The sequence below is a fragment of the Rhinatrema bivittatum genome, chromosome 17 (assembly GCF_901001135.1).
Source record: "Rhinatrema bivittatum chromosome 17, aRhiBiv1.1, whole genome shotgun sequence".
NCBI classification, from domain to species: domain Eukaryota; kingdom Metazoa; phylum Chordata; class Amphibia; order Gymnophiona; family Rhinatrematidae; genus Rhinatrema; species Rhinatrema bivittatum.
In genome coordinates, this window is record NC_042631.1 from 26710 (window position 1) to 48289 (window position 21580).

Consider the following 21580-nt stretch of genomic DNA (forward strand, 5'->3'; position numbering starts at 1 on the left):
ACTGCTCAGCCGCCAGTGGGATGAGCTCCACCGGCGGCTGCATTGGCTCCCACTTGCCGGTGTGTCACGTGCACCGGGCTTGCGCGACACACCGACACACCTCAGGCGACACACTAAAGTGTTGCGACACACACTTTGGAAAGCTCTGCCTTATACAGTAAGGGGTAATAGCACGTCAAAAAGGTGCTGCCAAACCCCCCCCCCCCCCCCCGAAACTAATAGCGCCCGCAGCATGCAAATGCATGTTGATGGCCCTATTAGTCATTCCCGTGCGATACAGAAAGCAAAATGTGCAGCAAAGCCGCGTATCTTACTTTCAGAAATTAATGCCTGCCCAAAGGCAGGCGTTAATTTTGGCCAGCACCGGGAGTGTACAGAAAAGCAGAAAAAAACTGCTTTTCTGTACACCCTCCGAATTAATATCATAGCGAAAATATCAAAGAAAAAAATAAAAAATCTGCCTGCGGGTTGGAAGATGGACACGCAATTTAGCCGGGCGTCCGTTTTCCAAACCCGTGGCTGTCAGAGGGTTGGAGAACCGATGCCAGTAAAATTGAGTGTCTGCTGTCAAAACCCACTGACAGCCACTGCTTCTGTCAAAAAGGAGGTGCTAGGGACGTGCTGGTATCCCTAGCACCTTCTTTTACAGCGGGCCCTCATTTACATATTTTTCTTTTCTGAATCACGTGCCCAGGAGAGTGGCCTGGGCGCTCGCAGGCTCTCCCACGGGATTTTCTGTGTCGGCCCGTAAGTTTGTACCTGAGGCATTGGAGGGTAAAGTGACTTGCCCAAGGTCACAAGGAGCAACAGTGGGACTTTTAAACCCTGGTCTCCTGGTTCATAGCCCACTAGGCTACTCCTCCACTCCACTAAAAGGGATGTGATGTAATTGGATTTTCAAATATTATTTAGGATGTATTTTATTTTTGTAGTAACCTTTAAGTTATGTTGACTTAAATGTGATGTGTGCATGTTTTTGCTGTATCCTTTGAATTTGTTTTTCTGTATCTTGATCCATGTTTTGGTGAAGAAATACATTTTATTTTGTATTTTATGTATTCTATTTTGTCTGATTGTACATCACTTTGGATGTGTTAGGTGATTGAAATAAGTGTTATAAATAACTATATGCCGTATTGTGTGTTTTACAGCTGAATGGCATGATTTTAGTAAACTTAAGTCCATTCAGACACACACGCCTCAGATTTTATATTATTCCTTATACAAATTGCTGTCATAGATTGTATCTTGACAACAAAGACTCAGCACTCGAGGAAAATGTATCAAATATTCACATGTTCAAATACTGATAGTGACACTTCCAATCAAGCTGCTAAAGGACAGTCATAACACCTCTATGTGCGGTTATACATGAAATGCCCAGGTCATATTTAATCATTTGTCTTAGATGAGTTTTAATTTTTTTTTCCATTTTCTGCAAATAAAATGTAAATTACTGAAAATGAATTATTTCCCTTGAGTCTTCAGAGAGAAGGTATTATATTTCAAGGCAGCAGCCACAACAGTGAGCTTTACACCCAACATGAGTGTAATGTTTTGAGTAGAGAACTGCATCAGGGGTGAAAGTCTTAGTGTCTGCGTCTTTATGCATAAAAGATGAAATACATAAATATAGGCACACATGAATTTAGTTTATAATAATTATCAACTAGGAAGAACAACAAGCTGGAAGTTAGTTTCAAAAGTGCGTTGCTGAGTTCCAAAAGGGTATGCTGGCTGCGAAGTGCGGCAGTGTTTTCATGGGGTGTTATATATTTTTTTTAGAGATGTGGTGATGTAAGCACAAATGTTGGACATAGCAAATTTACATTGTCCAATTTGTCTGACAGACGGCCCATTGGCATAATTTGATAGCTGTTAATTGACATATATAGTTATATCACCACATCTCTTTAAAAATAACCTGCAAAAATGCCTCCGCATTCAGCGGCCGGCATAGCTTTTTGGAACGCGGCGATGCACTTTTAAAAGTAACTTACATGTACTGTCTCCATTGTATGCAAATATATCTCATGCCTATTCATTTAAGATGTCCTAAAAACCAGACCTGTTGGATGCATGAAGAAACTCCCAGTAGGGGTGATTTGGGAAAATATGGTACTTAAATTGTAGAAGACAATTTTATCATTCCAAAGCAGTTTTCCTGCTCCAAAATAAATTGTAGTGACATTTTGTCTTAAAGTATGGGCGTTCTCAACAGTTTAGGTAGTGCTGACTGCAGCCACCAGCTCTGATTATTTTCCTAAAAATACTGTTAACTTGAGCCAAGTGCTTCTTATGTGGTGATTGTATTGAGAACTGCTTTCTTAAGATGTGTGCTGTGGAAGCACTAATATATATTTAAGGTAATATGTGAGCCAGCTGAAAATGCAATATTAAAATTGCTTACAGGCTTAATCATTGACCTAGTCTATAGATAATTTGTTGTGACTTTCTAAGATTTTTATATACCACACTGTATTATATAACTTGAAGTGGTTCACAGTCGTTATACTGTGATAGATTTCAAATTATGCATGTATTAATAGCAAAAAATAGGGAATATTTTTCTTAAATTTGTATGATTAAGTTTAGACTCAGGATTTTATTGTCCTCAACAGTTTATGGAGCTTTTGAATATAATTTTATTGCTAGTAATTCTGAGTCCCATTGATCACATTGAAATTGCATTTTGTATGAGCCTGCACTTTTCTATTATTGTACTTCAACTATTTAGGCCACATATTTTGGAGTTTACATACGGGCCGATACAGTAAGGTGCGGTAGAAAGAGGTGCGTTAGGGCCGGGCACACCCGTGTTTGCCACACGCACAGTTCGGATCACATACCGCTCGATACTCTATTTAAATGGCATGCAAATGCAAGCCGCGTCCATGAAGCGCAATCCATTTTACTGTATAGGCCTGGGTGCGCTGGTACCGGTCACTTCAAATGACATTTGAAATGATAGGTACTAGGAAGTGGATCCCAACTTTAACCAAAAGAATACCTAAAATTCCCTCCTCCCGAAGCGACTCGACATGTAAAGTATTGTGAATAAATGTAACCAAAGTTAACTTACTTTCTTTCAGCCCTCTCTGCCCTCCTCTGGAGGTGCGCACCGCGGTGCCTCTGCCTCCCGGGGGCAGCCGGCGGCGAAAGCGGCTTCCAGCGGCCCCCGCCAGCGAAGATGGATGAACACACGCCGTGATGTCATGCATGCCCGTTCATGTGCTTTCACTGGCTTGAGCACCTGTGCACTACGGGCGTGCGTTCATCCATCTTCGCCAGTGGGGGCCGCTGGAAGCCGCTTTTGCCGCCGGCTGCCCCCGGGAGGCAGGGGAGCCGTGGTGCGTGCCTCCGGAGGAGGGCAGAGAGGGCTGAAAGTAAGTTAACTTTGGTTACATTTATTCACAATACTTTACATGTCGAGTCGCTTCGGGAGGAGGGGATTTTAGGTTTTCTTTTGGTTAAAGTTGCTTCAGGAGGAGGGGAGAGAAGACTGGGGCTGCCCCGGAGACCGACACCCGTGGACACGGCCAGGGCAGGTGAGCGGGGGCTGGGGGAACGTTTGCCATCTACCCTTACCCCTGCCTCTAACGCAGGGGTAAGGGTAAGCGGTAATTTAGGAGGTTAAAGACGCGGCTAAACTGCAGGTTAAAAAGGCGATAGTCGGGGCGCAAGTTACTGAATGGAAGGGAATAGCTAATCGGATCGTTTAAATCTCATATACATGCCGCGGGCGGAAAGGGTTACCTGTTGATTTAAAGAAGCGGTAAGGATGGGTTAAAAGGGATAGTGAATCGCAGGTTGGACTAACGCTGCCAAATTGTGAGTAGAAAGCGGGTTAGAAGCAGGGTAACCGTGGCCGCACTTTACTGTTTTGGCCTGATAGTGTCTTATACACCAGGGTGATTGCAATAAGCTAAATACCGGTACAAGACCCTACTCCAACTTAAGTGGTACTTGAGAGATGACTTGCTCAGGGTCAGAGGTATTGGTGAAAGGAGGAGGATTTATACCTAGTTCTGGTTCCTAACCCATTAACCTAACTAGTAGCCACACCCTCTTTGTTTACATTGCATTTGTTCAGTGGAAGGAGATATTTTTTCCCCCTTTTTCATTCATAGTTACAACCAAATAACATGTTTGGGGGCAGAGCTGGGAAAACTTCCTTTGTTTACAGGGCAGCATATACTGCAAGGAGTCTTACAGTTTGAACAATATTTGAGATTAGGTAAAGTTTTAGAGCACTAACACTTAGAAATTCATGTTTTCTAGAAGAAAAAAGTGTTGTGCTTCTGAAACGTGCTAGAAAACTGTGCTAAGGCAACCAATGCATGCATAATATAAATATTAGTGAATTGAACTGTTGGAAAATTTGATCTGACCAATGTGTACAATTAAAGTTTTACAACTTTTTGAATTGTATAAAATGGTTAAAATAGATAAAGGGTTCAGGAACAAGACTAAATAAGGGACAAGTAGGCACACTCGGCAAGCAATCTGTATGTACTTAAGCCTTCTGTTTTGCTTAATTAGAAGAAATTAAGTGCCTCCTAGAAGCAGTCCCATTTCATCTGAAGAAAACCATTTAAAGGGGCCAACAGTGTGCCAAGATCCATGTTCTAAATTTGGAGATTGCAGGTGTGCTGAGGCACCAGGAGGGAGGGAGGAAGACTTGTGAGCCCTGCTGGCATCTAGAGCAGGGGTCGGGAACCTTTTTGGCTGAGAGAGCCATGAACGCCACATATTTTAAAATGTAATTCCGTGAGAGCCATACTAACTACAACCCCCCACCCTCCTGACTCCCCCAAGACCTACCAAATTAATTTACTACAACCCCCCCCCCCCCCCCCCCCCCCCCGCAAGACCTGCCAAAAGTCCCTGGTGATCCAGCGGGGGTCCAGGTCTCGCAGACAAATCTTTAATAAAAAAGTAAAAATCTAACAAAACCCCCCACCCTCCTGATGCCCCCCAAGACTTCCAAAATTAATTTACTACAACCCCCACCCTCCTGATGCCCCCCCCCCCAAGACCTGCCAAAAGTCCCTGGTGGTCCAGCGGGGGTCCAGGAGCGATCTCCTGGACTTGGGCTGTCGGCTGCCAGTAGTCAAAATGGCGCCGATGGCCCTTTGCCCTCACTATGTCACTGGGGTCGACCAATGGCGGCGGTAGCCCCTGTGACATAGTAAGGGCAAAGGGCCGTCGACGCCATTTTGATTACTGGCAGCCGACAGCCCAAGTCCAGGAGATCGCTCCCGGACCGCTCCTGGAGCCCCGCTGGACAACCAGGGACTTTTGGCAGGTCTTGGGGGGGCGTCAGGAGGGTGGAGGATTTTGTTAGATTTTTACTTTTTTATTAAAGATTTGTCTGCGAGCCAGATGCAGCCATCAAAAGAGCCATATCTGGCTCATGAGCCATAGGTTCCTGACCCCTGATCTAGAGCATTCCTTTTTTGGCCATTTTCTGTGGAAGGTGATGGCTGTGCTGAAGGCTGCAGAGCTAAAGGAAAGCAAGTTGGATACAGTTTCTCCGTGTGCTTGTCATCTTTCAGTGTTTCTCACAAATCCTTTTGTTGATAGTTTTGTTAAAAGTTGTTAAATAAATAGTTTGTAAAATTGATCCCTTGAGAATTGATTTGGAAACACAATTTCATTTCAGGCACAATCTTAAGATCTCAGAATAGTCAAATAGCTGCTAAATGGTTTTTATTTTCTTACCTGCTGGTCAGGTGAATTTTTTTCTTTTTTTACAGTGTTAGGTGTAAACTTATAGTTGAATTAGAAACTAGTACATAAGTCTGTCTAGAAGTGCTGTAACTGGCATATTTGATTGCAGGTCAAATTTATACTATATACACCTTGTGTCTTAAGTATTGTCTGTTTTGCTGCTCAAAACGTTCAGATGTCAATTGTACAAGGTAATTGTACATTTAAAACTAATTTTTTTTTCATGCAATATATAATTAACCTCTGAAATTCATTGCTGGAGGATGGTGGTGAAAGCTGTTTAAAAAAGCATTGGAAAAGTTCTTGAAGGAGAAGTCCATTACCTGCTATTAAGTTGACTTAGAAAATAGCCACTGCTGTTACCAGCAACAGTAACATGAAATACTTAGTTTTTGGGCACTCGCTAGGTTCTTATGGCCTGGATTGGCCACTGTTGGAAACAGGCTCCAGCGTCCTCTCGGTCAAACCCGGTATGGCAGTTTTTCTTATGAGCCCTTTTAAGGCTCTGTATATATCTAACGGGTATACGTTTCAGGTTGCATTGTGCAAAAAACGTATTTTTCGTTTGGGAGGCGATGCTTTCCAGCTCTTCGGGACTCCGGAGAAAGGCGGAATCTGCTGCGGGAATGTGCATGGCCCTTTAAAGAGCGCTTTGTGACAGCTCGCGCCACCGTGCAGCGTGTATCTTTTTTTTTTTTTTTTTTTCCCGGCAGGCTCTGGGGCCCCGCCTTCGGATGCGTTTTCATCAGTTAGGGTAAAAAATGGCGTTCTCCAGCGGGTAAGATTCGTGGCCGGCTCCGGATGCTCTCAGCCTCGGTGAGTGCCGGCGGAGGCTGGAGCGGGCAGCTTCCTGGTGACACGGACGGTCTTAGCCCGCGCCAGGCAGGCATAGAGGCTGAGTACCTGCGAGCAGCTGCGCTGCTCATGCAAAGGCCTTGCAGCTACTCTTCCTAAGATTTCCTTTAGAAATCTCTCTCATTTTTTTAACCTATGAAATTGTTTGCTGAATATAAGCAAAGTGCGTTCGGGGCGTTGTCTTCGGGGCATAATATTTTATTACTGAATGAACTGTGAGATGAACTCTGAATGTGCAGAGGAGTTGTATCCTTGCCAAGGCATCACTTTCTGCTTAGGCTCTTACAGTTGCATCTTTTATATGTAAACGGTAAACTTAATGTCTGTTACTAGAGTACATTTTAAAAAGTCTTACTGTCCGAGCATGACAACTCCTCTCTGGCATTGTGCTGCAGATGGCTTCCTTATTCTGAGAGAAATTAATGACTTGCGTCAGGAAATATGGCTGCCCTGTTTACTCCATTCCTCCCCTTCTGTATGTTGATCTATTGGTTTGTAAGTTTCCCGTGTGAAATCCAGAGAGCCTCAAGAGTCCTAGCTAATGAAACAAATTGTTCAATAGTGAGAGACTCAATGTTACAACCTCACATTAACAATGCAGGACTTATTTCGGTTTGAGATGTTCTTGTATATGTGAATCAGTTATTTACCCTTTCGGATTATAGAAAGACTAGGGGGCACTCCATGAAGTTAGCATGGGGCACATTTAAAACTAATCGAAGAACGTTCTTTTTTACTCAACGCACAATTAAACTCTGGAATTTGTTGCCAGAGGATGTGGTTAGTGCAGTTAGTATAGCTGTGTTTAAAAAAGGATTGGATAAGTTCTTGGAGAAGTCCATTACCTGCTATTAAGTTCACTTAGACTTATAGAATAGCCACTGCCATTAGCAATGGTTACATGGAATAGACTTAGTTTTTGGGTACTTGCCAGGTTCTTATGGCCTGGATTGGCCACTGTTGGAAACAGGATGCTGGGCTTGATGGAACCTTGGTCTGACCCAGTATGGCATGTTCTTATAATTGCAAACATATTTTTTTCTTACACTTTAAGTATTTTGTTCTTCTGAATTTATTTTCCTGTGGCTGTCTTGATGGCTTTTGTTTCAGTACCAATAAAAAGTTGGCCGTTCCAGTTGACACTTCAGACCATAGGTACTAAATATTTTTTTCCGTCATGAAATAGGAGGAACCATTTAGTCTATTTGGCCCTTTGTAATCTAGAAGCCACTCAAAGGCAAATACTAGAGAAAATAATGGCCCATAAAATTCTTCTGCTTAAGCTGAATTCTCTTATCTTTGTTTTTATGGTAGCTAATGAGAAGTGGTTGGAGAAATCCTACATTTATTACAGGTGGGTTTCATTTGCAACAAAACATTGTACATTACATTTCAAACTTTTATTTTTTAGCATTTTTGACAGTGAGCTTGTTCTGGAGAAGGCTAAACAAATGACCTTTGACTGGAGGTCAAATGATTAGTAAACCAAAGACAAAAACTAATCAGTGATGTTAATTTGGTGACTGACCACACTTAAAGATTGCTATCTTGTATAGTAGTTATAATTATTATAGAATCCAATCTTATTTGTATGCTGTCTTCAGCTGCACCCAAACTGCTTACACTGCAATCTATAATGCATATTGTATATTTTCTGTCTTTAAAGAGAAACAGTATTTACAATATGCATTTTTGAAATGTACTTATTTCATAAATAACAGAATCTGGCCTTACTATGCAGACAAAAAGTAGAATTGTGGGCAGGATCAGACATGACCTGTGCAAAGGGGTGGGTGTGAATTAACTTTCTCACTCTGCCAGCATAGTCTTAACATACTTGAGCACTGGTAGGTGAAAGATAATTAGCTGTTGGGGATGCAGGATAACTGTGATAAGGAAGAGAGGATAGAGCAAATAGGATGGGATCTCTGCTCCACCGCTTCTTATCCTCCAGCTCCCCCCATAAATTCTTCAGTAGTCCTTACAGCTCCTAAGTCTAACACAGTTCCTTGTATGTATCAGGATCAGTCCAGATGTCTCCCTTCCAGCAGATGGAGTCAGAGAGAAGTTCTAAGCACCTCCCATATCCCAGGGTGCCTCCTGCGATCCTCCAGTATTTCTCTGACTCCAGCAGGTGAAGGAAGACATCCCCTGCGGTCCTGATACTTTGAAGGTCCTAACGCTCAAGGCGGTATTTCTCATACCTATTTGTTCTGCTAGGGCAGCTTGGGTACATCCCTACAGTCTAGACTGATCCTGGTATGTACAGGGAAAGGAAAATTAGTTCTTACGTGATAATTTTCGTTCCTGTAGTACCAAGGATCAGTCCAGACACCCGCCAGTTGTTTTTTTTTTCCGGAGAGTCCGCTTCTACTACTGGTTTTTTTTTTTTTTCTTAGTTTGAATTCTTTTTTATCCTTTTCCTATGCAAGGCTTTAAGAAACTCTGAAGATTGTATGTATCTGTTCTATTCATATATATAGTTGATGTAGTCATTGATTATCCTTCTTCATGAGTCTCTGCTTTTATTCAAAATACTGGAGGATCGCAGGAGGCACCCTGGGATATGGGAGGTACTTAGAACCTGTCTCTCTGACTCCACCTGCTGGAACGGAGCATAACCCTACAGTCTGAACTGATCCTTGGTACTACAGGAACGAAAATTATCACGTAAGAACTAATTTTCCTCTATTTCTGGTGATCCTCAAGCTCCTAGAAAATCACCTTCCAGCAATTCTTCTCCTCAACCAGTAAAGTACAGGCCACCTCTTCAAGTTAGAAACAGTGGACTGGCCTCTGCCTTGAGGAAGCAGAACAGATTGGTTTGGTTTGCATTGACTAGTGTTCTCAAGTCTCCTTAGGGGTGTGGGGCCTGCTGTCTGCCTTCATGAGAATGGAAGGGAACTATGTCACATGCTCTCCTCACTCACTGTCTTTTCTTATTTATTATTTATTTATTTAGATTTTTTTTTTATATACCGACATTCCCCCTACCCCCATTCCCCCTTCACTTTCTCCACAGACTGTGGCTTATTTTATTTGTCATTCCATGTGAAAATCACTAGTTCATAATGGTGTACAGGTTAGACCCTCATAAATGAAAACAAGAGGTAAATGTACATACAGACTGTAACTTAGGGAAATAATTAGGTACAGTGTGTGCATTCATAGGTTTTCCTAAAGGTATGTGTCTAACTGGGTTAAGAGGGGGTGGGGGTAAAGACTAGTACACTTGAGGTTTTCTGACTCATGGAGAACTGGAGGCATCTGCCAGACAGTAGGTGTTTTAGAATAGTCCCTCTTATTCCCTCACACCCTACAACATCTTTGATCCCCTGTCTTCCCGTCTCCCAATGCATCCCACAGCCTATTCAATCTCATTTGCTTTTTACTCTCCTACATCTCATCACTCACTGTCCTTCCCTCTGATTTGCTTAACTCTCTTCTCCCATCACCACCACACTTTTTTTTTTTTTTTTTTTGTCATTTTGCTCTCACGTATGTGGTCACTAGGGCCTGGAATGACTGCATGATCAGGAAGTCAACAGACCTAGGAGTGGCAGAAGCAGTTGGACTGACAGGTATTCACACAGTCTTAAGAACATGCCATGCTAGGTCAGACCAAGGGTCCATCAAGCCCAGCATCCTGTTTCCAACAGTGGCCAATCCAGGCCATAAGTACCTGGCAAGTACCCAAAAACTAAGTCTATTCCATGTTACCGTTGCTAATGGCAGTGGCTATTTTATAAGTCAACTTAATAGCAGGTAATGGTCTTCTCCAAGAACTTATCCAATCCATTTTTAAACACAGCTATACTAACTGCACTGACCACATCCTCTGGCAACAAATTCCAGAGTTTAATTGTGCGTTGAGTAAAAAAGAACTTTCTCCGATTAGTCTTAAATGTGCTACTTGCTAACTTCAAGGAGTGCCCCCTAGTCCTTCTGTTATCTGAAAGAGTAAATAACCGATTCACATCTACCTGTTTTAGACCTCTCATGATTTTAAACACCTCTATCATATCCCCCCTCAGTCGTCTCTTCTCCAAGCTGAAAAGTCCTAACCTCTTCAGCCTTTCTTCATAGGGAAGCTGTTCCATCCCCTTTATGATTTTGGTTGCCCTTCTCTGTACCTTCTCCATTGCAATTATATCTTTTTTGAGATGCGGCGACCAGAATTGTACACAGTATTCAAGGTGCGGTCTCACCATGGAGCGATACAGAGGCATTATGACATTTACCTTTCTATTGACCATTCCCTTCCTAATAATTCCTAACATTCTGTTTGCTTTTTTGACTGCTGCAGCACACTGAGCCAACTATTTTAAAGTATTATCCACTATGATGCCCAGATCTTTTTCCTGGGTGGTAGCTCCTAATATGGAACCTAACATCGTGTAACTACAGCAAGGGTTATTTTTCCCTATATGCATCACCTTGCATTTGTCCACATTAAATTTCATCTGCCATTTGGATGTCCAATCTTCCAGTCTTGTAAGGTCCTCCTCTAATGTATCACAATCTGCTTGTGATTTAACTACTCTGAATAATTTTGTATCATCTGCAAATTTGATAACCTCACTCATCGTATTCCTTTCCAGATCATTTATAAATATATTGAAAAGCACCGGTCCAAGTACAGATCCCTGGGGCACTCCACTGTTTACCCTTTTCCACTGAGAAAATTGTCCATTTAATCCTGCTGTTTCCTGTCCTTTAGCCAGTTTGTAATCCACGAAAGCACATCGCCACTTATGCCATGACTTTCTAGTTTTCTTAGAAACCTCTCCTTTTTTATTTATTTATTTAAAAACTCTTCTATACCGTCGTTAAGTTAACCATCACAACGGTTTACAGTAAGGCACGATAATGAAAGAATGAGTGGTACAGATTACAACTTAATCATGTGCCATCACAGTACAGTAACAATGTAATATAATTGTAATTTAAGCTTGTATATTAGGAACATATTAAGCGGATTGTATTTAACATTAATATGCTTTTGTATGTTACCATTAACAAATTCAAGTTTGGTGCGTCCTTATCAGCTGTTTTTCTCCTTCTCTTTATCTTTATAAAAAGCTTGTTTAAAGAGCCAGGTTTTCAGATTTATTTTGAAAATTTTTAAGTTTCTCTGCAGCCTTAATTCGAGATGCATGGTATTCCAAGGCACGAGGCCAGCCAGAGATAGTGCTCTTTCCCTTACTTGCGTGAGGCGTGCCGTTTTAACGGAGGGACAGTTAGTAGAGCCTTATTAGCAGATCTCAGGTATCTTTGCGGGACATGTACTCTTACTGCAGTATTAAACCAGTCAGCTTTTTCATCGTGGATTAGTTTATGAATTATACATAAAGCCTTATATTGTATTCTTTGTTCAATTGGGAGCCAGTGTAATTTGGCTAGTGTTCTGTAATGTGGTCATTCTTTTTTTTTTTTGCCAGTTAAAATTCTAGCAGCTGAGTTTTGTAATATTTGCAGTGGCCACAATGTGGATTGTGGTAGTCCTAATAGGGAGTTCCCTGTACGTACCAGGATCAGTCCAGGACATCTGGGTTGTGACTCCGCACCAGTAGATGGAGACAGAGCAAGACCTGTCGGCTCAGCCATTACAAACACATTAGAATTCTGGGAGAGCTGCCTAACGGAGATCAAACACCTCCTCAACAGTCTGAACCTGATTCTCAATGCTTCAAAAACAGAATTCCTCATCATAGCCCACGACAACAACAAGATCACCACAAATCCACCAGCCAACCTGCAAACCACAAACGTAAGAGATCTAGGAGTTATCCTCGACAACCGCCTAACCCTAAAACTATTCATCAACCAAACGACCAAGGACTGTTTTTACAAATTATACACCCTCAAAAAAATCAGACCGCTCTTCCATTCCCGCGACTTCAGAACAATTTTACAATCAATTATATTTTCCAAGCTGGACTATTGTAATTCCATTCTACTAGGCCTTCCAGCTTCTCATACAAAACCGCTACAAATGGTGCAGAACACAGCTGCCAGAATTCTGACCAACTCTAGGAGAATCGACCACATAACCCCGATCCTGATAGCCCTTCACTGGCTACCTATTCAATACAGAATAATGTATAAGTCCATAACTTCCATCTTCAAAGTCATCCATCATATCGCACCATTAATCTACAAATCCCCCTGGAAAAACACTCCACAGTCAGACCATCCAGGAATTGCTATAAAGAAACATTACAGGTTCCACACGCCAAAGCCTTCAAACACAAATCACTTGAAGACAGAGCACCATCAACAGCAGGACCACGCCTATGGAACTCTATCCCAGTAGAGCTGCGCCAGGAAACATGCTTACTAACTTTTAGAAAAAGACTAAAAACCTGGCTTTTCAGAGAAGCCTTTCCGATCTTAGATTAACCCATGTTAATATTATCCCTTAATTACTTTGTCAGAGTTCGCATCATCTCATAACTCCACTATAAAGTCTTAATCATCCACCACCTACTCCAGACCAGGACTGCTCTCAGTCTGGGTCTTTAAGTTACATATTTTGTAAAGATCCATTGTAAATGCATTTCTATTAATTGTTATACTCTCTTCTTCTTCTTCTTCCCACTCTCCCAGTTGTATAATTCCCTGTTCATTGTAACTGTATTTTCTGCACCAGTTAGTTGTTCCAGTTCTATGTTTTAATGCACAAACTGTTCAATGTAAACCGGTTTGATGTGACCCCTGGTCGTGAAAGCCGGTATAGAAAATAGCTAAATAAATAAATAAAATAAATGACAGTGTGCCAGCCACAGCCCCTCAGTCTTACTCTGTCTCCAGTAGATGGTGCACGTGCAGTCACAGCCTCGGCTGCCCTGGGTCCTGCTAGTCAGTTAGGGGTAGTTTGGTCTTATTTTTAAATTTGTAAGGGTCTGGTTAGTAAATTTTCCAGGCGCTCTTTTTTGTTTGGGTTTTTTTTTTCAGTTCGGTCCGCCCTGCCTCCCAGGGGGGTTGGCAGGTTCTGAGGGGACCATCCCCCCCCGGTTGAGGCCGCTGCCAGGGCCGAGGGCCCGGCTGCTCTAGTGGCAGCGTCGGAGGTGACACCGGGGAGCCCGGTTCACTCACCCCCGCTGGAACAGGGCTCCAGGACCGTGGACAGCGGCGTCTAATTGTAAAAAAAAAAAAAAAGTTTGTTTTTTCTCTGCCTGCCGGCTCTCCGTTTCGTCGCGGCTCCGTCTCACTTGCTCGGGGGGGGGGGGCCGCTTGCCGTGGGGGCGGATTTTTCTTTTTTAGATTAGTTTAATTTATTTTTGTGCTTTTTTTTTCGTCGCGATCACGCCTCATGCCGCGCGGGCCTCTCCAGGGAGGGCCTTTGTGCGTCCTGTGTCCCGGGCGGTGAGGGGCTGTCCGGGCCGCGTGGGGGGAGCCGTTCCCGGGCGAATCGTTCGCCGCCGCGTGTAGCAGCAGCTTCGGGGGTGCCTGAGGAGCTCTTCCCGATTAGCGCGGGAGTGGCGGCCATTTTAAATTCTGTCCGAAGTCGCGCGGGTGCCGGTAGAAAATGGCGCCTTGCCTCCTCCGCTTTCCCTGCGACCGGGTCCGGGGGGGGGACGCCCCAGGGGGGGCAGCGCCCCCGGGGGAGGTTAGTTCAGGTGAGGATTCTTCGGCCTCCGGGTCCTCCTCCTTTTCTGCTGACTTTGCGTTGTTGCTACGCAAGGTCCTTAGATACAAGGGCCGCAGGCGTAGGCATGGGTCGGGGGCCGTTTCGGGGACTCACAGGTCGGGTCCCAAGCAGAAGAAGATTAAGGGGTCCTCTGCTCATACCGCCGGGTCTACCAAGGCGAGACGAAACCCGCGGGGAGTCCCGTGGGGGGTTCCACAGGCCACGGATAGTGAGTCCTCCGTCTCTGAGGTGGATTCCCACGAGGAGTCCCCGCGGGGGACAGAGGGGACGCCAGGGGGCGGTTCCACCCCGCCCGGAGTGGGCAAAGGGGCGCAGGCCGTGGAGGGTGACTATCCGAAAGTGGTCCGCCTCTTCCGCAGGGAGGAACTAGCCCCGCTTATACCAGCTATTCTCGAGGAGCTGGGCATTGAGGCTCCGCCGGTGGTCGCCAGACAGGAAGCCAACATGGATCCGGTACTCCTGGGTCTCACTGGTCCCGCAGTGGCTTTTCCCTTCCATTTCTCGTCGACGGATATCCTGTTCAAGGAATGGGATACCCAGAGTTAGGCCTAAAGGTGACAAAGGCCATGGACAAGCTTTATCCTCTGCCGGAGGAAGCGGTGGAGCTATTATGGATCCCGAAGGTGGACGCAGCGGTGTTGGCGGTGACCAAGAGGTCGACGATCCCTGTCACGGGAGCCACGGCCCTCAGAGATATCCAGGACCGGAAGTTGGAGGTGCAACTCAAGAAGATTTTCGAGGTGTCAGCTTTAGGAGTCCGGGCCGCCATTTGTACTAACTTTGCGATGAGAGCCAGTTTGCGCTGGGCTCAGATCCTCCAGGCAAATGCGGGCCTCTCGGAAGAAGAAGCCTCTCAGGCGGATCGCTTAGAGGCGGCAATAGCATATGGGGCAGATGCTCTCCACGATCTCCTTCGGGCTTCGGCTAGATCCATGTCGCGCGGTCTCTGCGCGTCGTCTCCTTTGGCTCCGTAACTAGGCGGCGGATGGTTCCTCCAAGGCCCACCTCGGTTCACTTCCATTTAAGGGAAAGCTGTTGTTCGGCAAGGAGTTGGATGATTTGATGCTTTCCCTGGGGGAGAACAGGGCTTTCAAATTGCCTGAGGACAGGTCTAGGTCCCGGTCCTCTTTGTCCAGTAGGCCCCGTTTTCGTGGAAGCAGAAAGTTGCGTCCTCAGAGGTCCTCGGGTCCAGCATACCGGTTGTATTCCGCTCGCACCTCCCAGTGGTCGCAGTCCTTTCGTGGGAAAAGACCCGGTCGACAAGGGGGACCCCCTTCGGGCACCGGGTCCAAGGCCTCGCAATGAGATGAGGCTGATCATCCCTCGCCTCCATCCCAGGCCGTAATTCCCAACGTCGGGGCGAGGTTAACATTGTTTTTCGAGGAATGGGTCAAGGTAACGTCGGATCACTGGGTCCTCGATGTGATAAGAAATGGTTATGCTTTAGATTTTGCTCGAATCCCGTCAGACAAGTTCCTGGTGTCGCCCTGCAAGCATCCAGAGAAGAGAGCGGCCGTGCTAGGGACCCTCGGACGTTTGGAAAGCTTGGGGGCCATTTCCCCCGTACCTGCAAACCAGCAAGGCACGGGACGTTACTCGATTTACTTCATCGTCCCAAAGAAAGACGGTACGGCCAGGCCTATTTTGGACCTGAAAGCGGTGAACAGGTGCCTTCGTGTCCCACACTTCAAAATGGAGACAATTCGTTCAGTAATTGCCTCGGTGCGGCCCGGCGAATACCTCACCTCGCTAGATCTCACGGAAGCGTACCTCCATGTGGGTATCCAGCCATCATTTCAGCGGTTCCTCAGGTTCTGCATCCTGGGAAGGCATTATCAGTTTCGGGCACTCCCCTTCGGACTGGCGACGGCTCCTCGTACGTTCACAAAGGTGATGGTCGTGGTGGTAGCTCAGCTTCGGCGAGAGGGATTCTTGGTACACCCATACCTGGACGACTGGTTGATCCGGGCCAAGTCCAAGAGCCAGTGCCGGTTGGCTGTGGACAGAGTCCTCCAGCTGCTACAGTCCCTGGGCTGGGTCGTCAACTTCCTCAAGAGTCATCTAGTTCCCACCCAGTCCTTGGAATACCTGGGAGCCGTCTTCGACACGAAACGGGGCCGGGTGTCCCTGTCCGGGGAGCGTGTGCGCAAGCTGCAGTCTCAAGTCAAGCGGTTATTGTCTCTTCGGCTACCGCTGGTTTGCGACTACCTGATGGTTCTGGGGTCTATGGCGTCAACGCTCGCATTGGTCCCCTGGGCGTTCGCTCATCTACGTCCGTTACAATCATCTTTGCTATCCCGTTGGAAGCCGGTGTCAGAGGACTTCCACCTGCCGCTGCCGCTCACGGATCAGGCGAGGGACAGCCTGCATTGGTGGCTGGTATCGGATCACCTGACGTGTGGGGTGTCCCTGTTGGTTCCCAACTGGACGGTGGTGACCACGGACGCCAGCCTCTCCGGTTGGGGTGCTGTTTGCCTAGGCAAGTCAGTACAGGGCCAGTGGTCCATCAATCGGCTAGAGACCAGAGCGGCTCGCCTGGCACTGCAGTCCTTCTTGCCGTTGATACGGGGAAAGGCGGTGCGGATATTGTAGGACAACACGACCACCGTAGCCTACATCATCCGTCAAGGTGGGACAAGGAGTCCACTAGTAGCGGAAGAGGCGCAGCTCTTGATAAGCTGGGCGGAACAACATCTCAGCAATATCGCAGCGTCCCACATTGCCGGAGTCGACAATGTCCAGGCGGATTATCTCAGTCATCATCTGGATCCAGGGGAGTGGGAACTGGTGGAGGACGCCTTCCTTCTCATCTGCAGGACGTGGGGGGTGCCCCACATGGATCTCATGGCCACATGGCAAAACACAAAGGCGCCAAGGTTTTACAGCCGACGCCGAGAGAGAGGGGCCGAGGGCGTCGACGCGCTGGCCCTTCCCTGGCCGTACATGTTGCTGTACGTGTTCCCTCCGTGGCCGATGATAGGAAAGATCCTGCGACGCATAGAGCTGCACCCGTCCAAAGTGATCCTGGTGGCGCCGGAGTGGCCACGTCGTCCGTGGTTTGCCGATCTCATTCAGTTGTCGGTGGTCGCTCCCCTTCGTCTCCAGGGGTTCGCGGGGCTCCTCTGCCAGGGCCCCGTCTGTTTGGAGGATGCGGATCACTTCTGTCTCGCGGCATGGCTTTTGAAAGGCATCGCTTGAAAAGCAAGGGTTACTCAGATGCGGTGGTGGCCACGCTGTTGAGATCCAGGAAGCAGTCTACGTCTCTGGCGTATGTCCGAGTCTGGGTGATTTTTGAGAACTGGTGTCTGCAGCGTGGGGTGGTCCCCACTTCAGCCTCCGTCTCCGATATCCTGGCATTTCTCCAGGCTGGTCTCGCCAAAGAGTTGGTGTGCAGTTCCCTGCGAGTACAGGTGGCGGCACTTGGTTGCTTGCGAGGTAAGGTTCAGGGGTTTCCTCTGGCCCTGCACCCCGATATTTCCCGTTTTCTTCGGGGAGCAAAGCATCTCCGTCCACCTTTGCGTCCTCCCTGTCCGTCCTGGAACCTCAATTGGGTTCTTTCCTCCTTATGCTCGGCACCGTTTGAGCCCTTGAAACGGTCTGTTAAAGATCTCACGTTGAAGACCGTATTCCTGGTGGCGATTGCTTCGGCACGACGGGTTTCAGAGTTGCAGGCACTATCCTGTAGGGAACCGTTTTTGCGTATTTCCAACTCAGGAGTCTCCTTGCGAACGATTCCTTCCTTTTTGCCTAAGGTCGTGTCGGCATTTCATTTGAATCAATCAATTGAGCTCCCTGCTTTCGCGGTTGGGGAGTCCTCGGACCCGAAGTTGAGGGACTTACGGAAGCTAGATGTGCGGAGGTCTCTTCTTCGCTATCTGGAGGTCACTAATCCCTTTCGGGTGACGGATCATCTTTTCGTTCTATTTTCTGGTTCCAAGAAAGGTGCCGCAGCGTCCCGCACTACGATCGCCCGTTGGCTTAAGGAGGCCATTGGTTCCGTGTACGTGGTGCGGGGAAAGTCGGTCTTCGTGGGTCTCAGGGCTCACTCGACGCGGTCTCACGCTGCGTCTTGGGCGGAATCTTCCCAGGTGTCGCCTCAAGAGATTTGCAGGGCGGCTACCTGGAAGTAGTTGCATACCTTCAGTCGACATTACCGGTTGGATGTTCAGGCCAATGAGTCCGGGGGGTTTGGAGAGAGGGTACTCCGAGCGGGACTCTCTGCTTCCCACCCTCGGTAATTTGGCTCTGGTACATCCCAGGTGTCCTGGACTGATCCTGGTACATACAGGGAAAGGAAAATTAGTTTCTTACCTGATAATTTTCGTTCCTGTAGTACCAAGGATCAGTCCAGGATCCCGCCCGCAGTGCTGTTTGGAGTAACGGAGAGCCCGCTTGTGGTTGATTACCTACTTTGCTTGTTTGTTCCGCTCCCTTGGTTAGGAGGGTTCTGTTCCGGTGGGGGTCCTATTTTGCTCCCTGGTAAAGTTAAGGTTAGTTAAGATTACTGTGTTTTTCATGTTCTCTACTTTGACATTTCGTAAGACTGAGGGGCTGTGGCTGGCACACTGTCATATATGGCTGAGCCGACAGGTCTTGCTCTGTCTCAATCTACTGGTGCGGAGTCACAACCCAGGTGTCCTGGACTGATCCTTGGTTCCACAGGAACGAAAATTATCAGGTAAGAAACTAATTTTCCTTTACAGTAATCAGTGCTTGTGGATATCAATGCCTGTAGGACAGTGCGGAAATTGTTTAGTGTTAGAGGTTTTAGTCTTCTCAAGATCATTAGTTTTGCATATCCTTCTTTTATTTTCAATGAGATGTGTGTTCATGTTTAGCTCAGGGTCAATTATTATTCCTAGATTCCGTACTCATGAGGGACTTTGGATTTTCAGAAGGCGTTTGACAAATACACTATATCTACCAGTTCACCTTTATCCACATGTTTATTAACGCCTTAAAAAAAAATGAAGCAGTAGACTAGTCAAAGACCCTCACATGAAGTCATCAAGTTCTGTTCTGAATTGAGCATCTTGGGTATTACAGGAGGTTTTCCATTCCTGTCTGGAGAGATCCTTAAGATTCTTCATATTTCCTTTTTTGGATTCTATTTCTTCTCTTTCTCTGATTCCCAATAAGAGGTTTGCTCTGTGTGTGTGTGTGGGGGGGGGGGGGGGGAGGTTGTTCTCTCCCCCCCCCCCTTTCATGATGGTGGTTTAGAGGGTTCTACCATTCAATTGCTTTGACATATGAACAGTGGCAAGTACCTGTGCTGAATTACTCTTCAAAGCAATGATGCTGTCATGGAAAAACTTCTGTTTCCATCTGCTGTCAGAACAGCATAAATCTATGCATCTAAGCTGTTCTAGCAGGATTCAAGGAAAGGAAGTTAACAGGTACAGAAAGCAATTTCTCCATACTTGTTTAAATAGCATAATACCGTTCTGTGAGTTGTACTAGTTTACACAGTGTTTTGTGTTAACATTTTATCTCCTGAATGTTTTTTATAAATATACCAAATAACACTAGAAATTTGGCAATATAATACTTGATTATATAAAATAGTGGCCATAGTATGTACTGCTTATGCTGCATCTTAGGGCTTTTAAAATTACTATTGCTTTCTTCCAAATTTGCTAATAAATGGTCTTTTGATTTTTTTTTTTTTCTTCGAACTCCATGTTATGTCTGGAAGTGCTTGTTTTAAAGCACTGGCTTATGGATTGCGAATTGTTGACTTGGGAGGGATACAGGTATATGTAAATTTAATGGGGTCTCTTTTTTTTGCCTTTTTATCATCTAGATATTCCCTTATCTAAAGAATAAACTGGCAAGATGGGAGATGACGAGTGGCTGAAACTACCCATTGACCAGAAATGTGAACACAAGGTGAGATGTCAGCTAAGCATGCAACCTTCATCTGCTCTGTTTTTGGGTTACAATCCCTTATCTTACTCCTACAAATTGTGATATAGCTATGGGGAAGAGTTACTTATGACCCCTTGCTTTTGACTATTCTTCATCAGTGGTTCTCAACCTTTTTTTCCCATCATGCCACACCTGACAGACCACGCTCACATGTGTGACACACTGCTCATTACAATCCATGGCGGAAATAAAGGCCCACTATTTTTTATTGTTAAGAATGACACAAGGGAAAGAGAGATTCTGTCTGAATAGAACTTGCATAAATAGAAATTTGTGTGGGATGTTTACTGTTTGAGTACTAGTAAACACCTTACCTAAGGAAATGCAACACTGAAAATATTATACCAGGCCTTAAGACACTTACACACCTCCTATTAGGAAAACAGAACAAGCCAGGCTACTATAGAGCCCTATACAGAAACTACACGCTAGCAGAAAACCTCACCTGAATCACATGTGCTGACCCTTACCTAACAAAGAATAAAGAGACCAAAACGTATAACCAGCAGCATGCAGACAAAAACTGAACTGGAAACTGCAACAAGCCAGAGTCTCTGTATGCAGTGCAACAAAGGAAAAAAAAATCACTAGTCCTTATAAAACAAATCAAGAAATATAAAATCAATAGCAGCAAAACCATACTAACAAAAAAATAATTTCAAAACAGCAGATGAATGGAATATCAAATTAAAATCTCATAAAAAATTTCTAGATTCTAATAAAACATTTCAAGATAGATACAAAGGCCCAATAATGAAAACTAAGAATACAAAAAAGGTATTGCTCTGCATACCTGGGAACATTTTGATATCCAGGTGCCCTGAGATTGTTTTGAATTATCGGGAGGAGGGATGGTTTGCTTGTCTCATGCTCGCTCACGTAGACACATACTTTTTCTCTCTCACTTACATAAACTCTTAATTACACATTTACACGCATGCTGGCTGTCTTTCTCTCATTCACATGCTTACAAACATGTTCTTTCTCTCATTTACACGAATGCTCTCAATCACATACTCGCATGCTCCCTTACCTAAACCAGCCCCTAATCACTCACACACAGGCTCTGTATCACACAAACTTACGCATACAGGTTCTCAATCATACACTTATTCCTTCTATCTCTCACCCACAGGCTCTGTCATTCATATACATGCTGTCTCACTCATACATGCTTGCTTATTCACTCCCCCCCCCCCCCCCCCCCCCCCCCCCCCCAACTAGTGGCAGCAACCTCCTTCACTTTCAACCCTCGCGCAAAAAGGAGTCCCATTGGCCACAGAGGTTGACGTTATTCATTTTACTCTGAGCTGCACTGCTCATTCGTCGAAGCTACCCGCACTATCATGGTTTCTTCCCGCACACGCACCTGCTGCTCACCGCTTCCTCTTCCGGGCTGTGGAGGGAGGG

The 21580-nt window shown here is 45.6% G+C and overlaps 1 protein-coding gene across 6 annotated transcripts in view; it reads left to right on the forward strand.

Annotated features, from left to right (window-relative positions):
* The first annotated feature begins 6440 nt into the window (after positions 1-6440).
* The window catches only part of CKAP5 (cytoskeleton associated protein 5), a 300340-nt gene continuing 285200 nt past the window's right edge, over positions 6441-21580 (forward strand). For 5 of the 6 annotated variants that reach the window (XM_029583093.1, XM_029583094.1, XM_029583096.1 and 2 more), the window contains exons 1-2: positions 6441-6549; positions 20046-20131. In XM_029583093.1, coding sequence (XP_029438953.1) covers positions 20078-20131 — 54 coding nt within the window. In that variant the 5' untranslated portion in view covers positions 6441-6549; positions 20046-20077. Of the gene's footprint in view, positions 6550-7923; positions 7943-20045; positions 20132-21580 lie in introns of those variants that run through there. The other variant, XM_029583092.1, reaches the window with a different exon arrangement.